Source organism: Phaethon lepturus, unplaced genomic scaffold (genome assembly GCF_000687285.1).
Source record: "Phaethon lepturus isolate BGI_N335 unplaced genomic scaffold, ASM68728v1 scaffold33576, whole genome shotgun sequence".
Lineage (NCBI taxonomy): Eukaryota > Metazoa > Chordata > Aves > Phaethontiformes > Phaethontidae > Phaethon > Phaethon lepturus.
This window is the reverse complement of record NW_010544679.1, coordinates 13,647-17,440: the sequence shown is the minus strand read 5'-3', so window position 1 is coordinate 17,440 and position 3,794 is coordinate 13,647. Positions and strand designations below refer to the sequence as shown.

The 3,794-nt window shown below is 39.7% G+C and overlaps 1 protein-coding gene across 1 annotated transcript in view; it reads left to right on the top strand.

Annotated features, from left to right (window-relative positions):
* PELI2 (pellino E3 ubiquitin protein ligase family member 2) overlaps nt 1-3,429 on the top strand; it is a gene marked incomplete at its 5' end in the record, with an annotated part of 12,247 nt that extends 8,818 nt beyond the window's left edge. The window contains one exon of the mRNA XM_010288753.1: nt 2,070-3,429. Within this exon, the coding sequence (XP_010287055.1) occupies nt 2,070-2,636 (567 nt within the window). The remainder of the gene's footprint in view (nt 1-2,069) is intronic.
* Nucleotides 3,430-3,794: the final 365 nt, after the last annotated feature.

The following is a 3,794-nucleotide window of genomic DNA, read 5'->3' as shown; positions in this document are numbered from 1 at the left end:
ATTCCTGCTCACTGTTAGGCTTCAGGAAGTGAGAAGATGTTCACGGGGCATCTTCACAAGGAGCTGAAGATGTCCTTTCTCTTTTGCAACTTTCACCCAGCTTCTAAAGATTGAGAAAGTGGATGGTGGGCGGAGGTGGAATAGCCTTCTCTTCAGGCCAAAGTTGCTTTTGTGCTGCTACCTTGAGTTCCCTTTAGCTTGATGGTGTTGCAGAGGTATCCCACACACTCACACTGAACTGACTTTCCAGCTTTGCCATTGGCTTTGCAGAAAACTGACTGCTTAAAGGAGTTAGGAAGATGGAGTTTGAATATTCTGTTCTGCTTTCAGGAGACAGCCTGCACTACATAAATTGCTTTGTCATTTTAATGGTGGCAGGCAAACATCGCCTCGGGGACTGGGACAGATGATGTTGCAATTGCGCCCTTTGTACGTGGTTAGCAAATCACCTTTTTAGTGCTGCTAAAGAAAGGCAATACTAAAACAAGTAAATTCCCTTCCCTGCATCCAAAATGACTTGAATTCTCATTTAAATAAAATTATATGGCATACTGGTATTGATGTGATCAGTATTCGTTGATTAGGTTCATAAAACCAAATGCACACTGTATAATGAATTGAACACATTGCGTATGAGAGAGCTTCTTGCTTTGCTGTTTGTGAAGGAATTATCTGAAAAGTGCATCAAATCAAGGCTTCTCTCATCTCTACTTGAGCGGCTGAATTTTTCTGCTGGCAGTATTTTACACGGGTGACCTTTTATCTGTAGTCTATATTGTACCATCTAGGTGTTTTGTACAAGGATGATCCACCATTAATCTGTGAATTGAAACTGGATTAAAATGTAAATGCGAAATTGGTTGTCATTCATCATATTCTTAGGCAGCCATGATGATTTCATGTGACCTACTTAATGTCCAGGGTATTTGTTTTGCCTTAGTGGTATTTTCGACACACTTTCAGGTATAAAGCCAGGCAGTAAGTGTGTTTTCCTCTTCAATTTCATAAAGAACCTTTTTAATATATATTCATCAATACTGAACTGGTAGCAATAGTACAAGTTGCTTATATGTTTGTGACATGAAAAAAATATTTCAGTAAAGTACAACGTGTGCTTGGCATAATCCCTTGAAAATGTTCTAAGTACCTGCTTTTAGTCAGATGAGAGAAGCCTTTAGGCAATGCACGCTGGGGCTGTATTTGCATGAAAGAGCCTAACTAGCTGAGGTGGTTAATTGTTCAAAAGTTGAGCCTGCCTGGCTTCAGTTGCAGAACTTGTCACTTGAGAAATTCAACTGTTAATTCACTCTGCTGTGAAAATCTGTGCAAGTACCTGTGCATGTAGCAAGTATTGCATTTGTCATTTATCCCTAATGTATCTGTGGAGGAGTTTCACTGTTGATGAGGTACACTGCAGGAGTTCATGCTTCTGTAAAATGCTTTATGCTTGCCACAAGCCAAAAAAATTGGTATCTGAGTAGCAGGACAGCTGATCTGCCCTGAGTAGCAGTTTTTAGTCCAAATAGAATCTTTTGCTACATGAGCAGCCCCTGCCAATCTATGTGGGTAAAGAATTCCAGGGGAACAATCTGCTAATACAGCCCTTCGGGAATGGCAAGTTTCCTCTTCAGTCTATCATGACTTACCTTAAACATGACAAAAGTGTGCAGAGAATCAATATTAGAGAGAAAAAGTAGCATGCTCAGTGATAGGGAGTATTTGTGAAGAAGTTACTGATTGCTAATGATTACTAATACCTTTCCCAAAGAATTACAGGAAGGAAAACTCTCTAATAATTAGTACTGCCGTAGCATCTTAACAGTTGCAAACTTAGGGCCTCCTGTACAAGCACAGAATAAGATACCCATGCTCATTATAATCTTAAATATAGGATAAAAGACAAGAGATGGGTTCAGACAAGTGGGGGGCCTACAAGGAAACGATAAGACAAAATTAGGTAGCATGCTAGGGAGGGTAACGATTTGGTGAGAAAGACAATACGTTTACAGAACTCTGTTGTCTGTAAAAGCTCTCAGGCTTAACTACTTATCCTTGTGTTCTACCACTAGGTAGAAAATGAGACCAACGTCCTACAAGATGGCTCTCTCATTGACCTGTGTGGAGCCACGCTTCTGTGGAGAACGGCAGATGGACTGTTTCACACTCCAACTCAGAAACACATTGAAGCTCTGCGACAGGAGATAAATGCTGCCAGACCACAGTGTCCTGTTGGGTTAAACACTTTAGCATTTCCCAGCATCAACCGTAAAGATGTGGTAGAAGAGAAGCAGCCTTGGGCATACCTCAGCTGTGGTCATGTGCATGGCTATCACAACTGGGGACATCGCAGTGACACAGAAGCCAATGAGCGGGAATGTCCTATGTGCAGAACCATTGGCCCCTATGTGCCACTCTGGCTTGGTTGTGAAGCAGGCTTTTATGTGGATGCTGGTCCTCCAACTCATGCTTTCACCCCCTGTGGACATGTGTGCTCTGAGAAGTCTGCAAAATACTGGTCTCAAATCCCACTGCCTCATGGTACTCATGCATTTCATGCTGCCTGCCCCTTTTGTGCAACACAACTGTCTGGGGAACACAACTGCATCAAGCTAATTTTTCAGGGTCCAATTGACTGATATCACTTTGCAATGACCACAATAACATTTTCTTTAACAATTTACTGTGAAGATTTTGCCACTAACTCTAGGTTTTACTTTTTTTTTTTACAATGTTATTAATAGGGTGGTAGGGTGGGGATGGGGAACTGACAAGGAAGTTGTGAGGGACTGTGGTGGAATGGGATACATCGATACTTGGAACTTGACAGATATCAGTGGTGTTGCATGCTCAAAAGCAGCATATTCATGAAGTCTTCTTGGTCAAATTGTAGTATATTTGTAATCTTTTTTAGTACCCTGGATCAGAAAAAGATGTCTTAATGATTTTTTTTTAAGCTAAGATTTTTTTAATGGAAAGGTTTTTTCCGCTAAACTTTGACAAGCCTTTAAAGCCTATTTTTCAAATCTAGAAGGAACATACAGAATGTAACTGTCTAATTTGCAATATAATTTAACTTGAATAGTTTCTCAAGGAGCTCATACAGAATGTGTGGACAACCATAGGTGAATGTTCACTAGAGATAATTGGATATGTAAGAAAAATTAGCTGCCTAAATTGTAGAGTATAGAAACTATTAAAATATCTATTATGATGTAACAGCTGGCCAAAAAGGCATCAAGGATTACTTGAAACTGAGGAAGTCTTGTTTGCATTGATTTCCTTTCAGTGTAATAGATATCCACTGTTCATTATGGTATATGGTTGATTTTATTTTTCTTTTTTCCTACCCACTCCCCCCACCACCCTTTTAACCTGCATTTGGTGAAACTGCTTTACTTTCTTACATACTTAGTTCTGGTTTTTAAGTCAATGTTCTGTATATGTGTAATCTGGCCTTTTTATTTCTGCTTAACTCAGCTTGCCCTAACTGCTCCTTGCATGCCCAGGGCCATTGGGTTAATTGAGACATAGTGAGCCTCTAAAAACTGCGTTAATGAAGGGGTAGTTGCTGCAGCAAGACAGAAGGTTTAGGTACAACTTACACAGAAATTATTTACATAGACTTGAATTCAAGAAAGCACTTAGTTTGTGTTTAAATATAAGCCCATGCATGGGACTGTTTAGATTCTCAAGTGCTTCAATGGATTGTGGTTATATGCTGTTACATTTTGAAATAAAAAAAGCAATTAAAAAGTTGTTATTTTTTTAAGCTCACTTACTAGCCAAAATGCTGT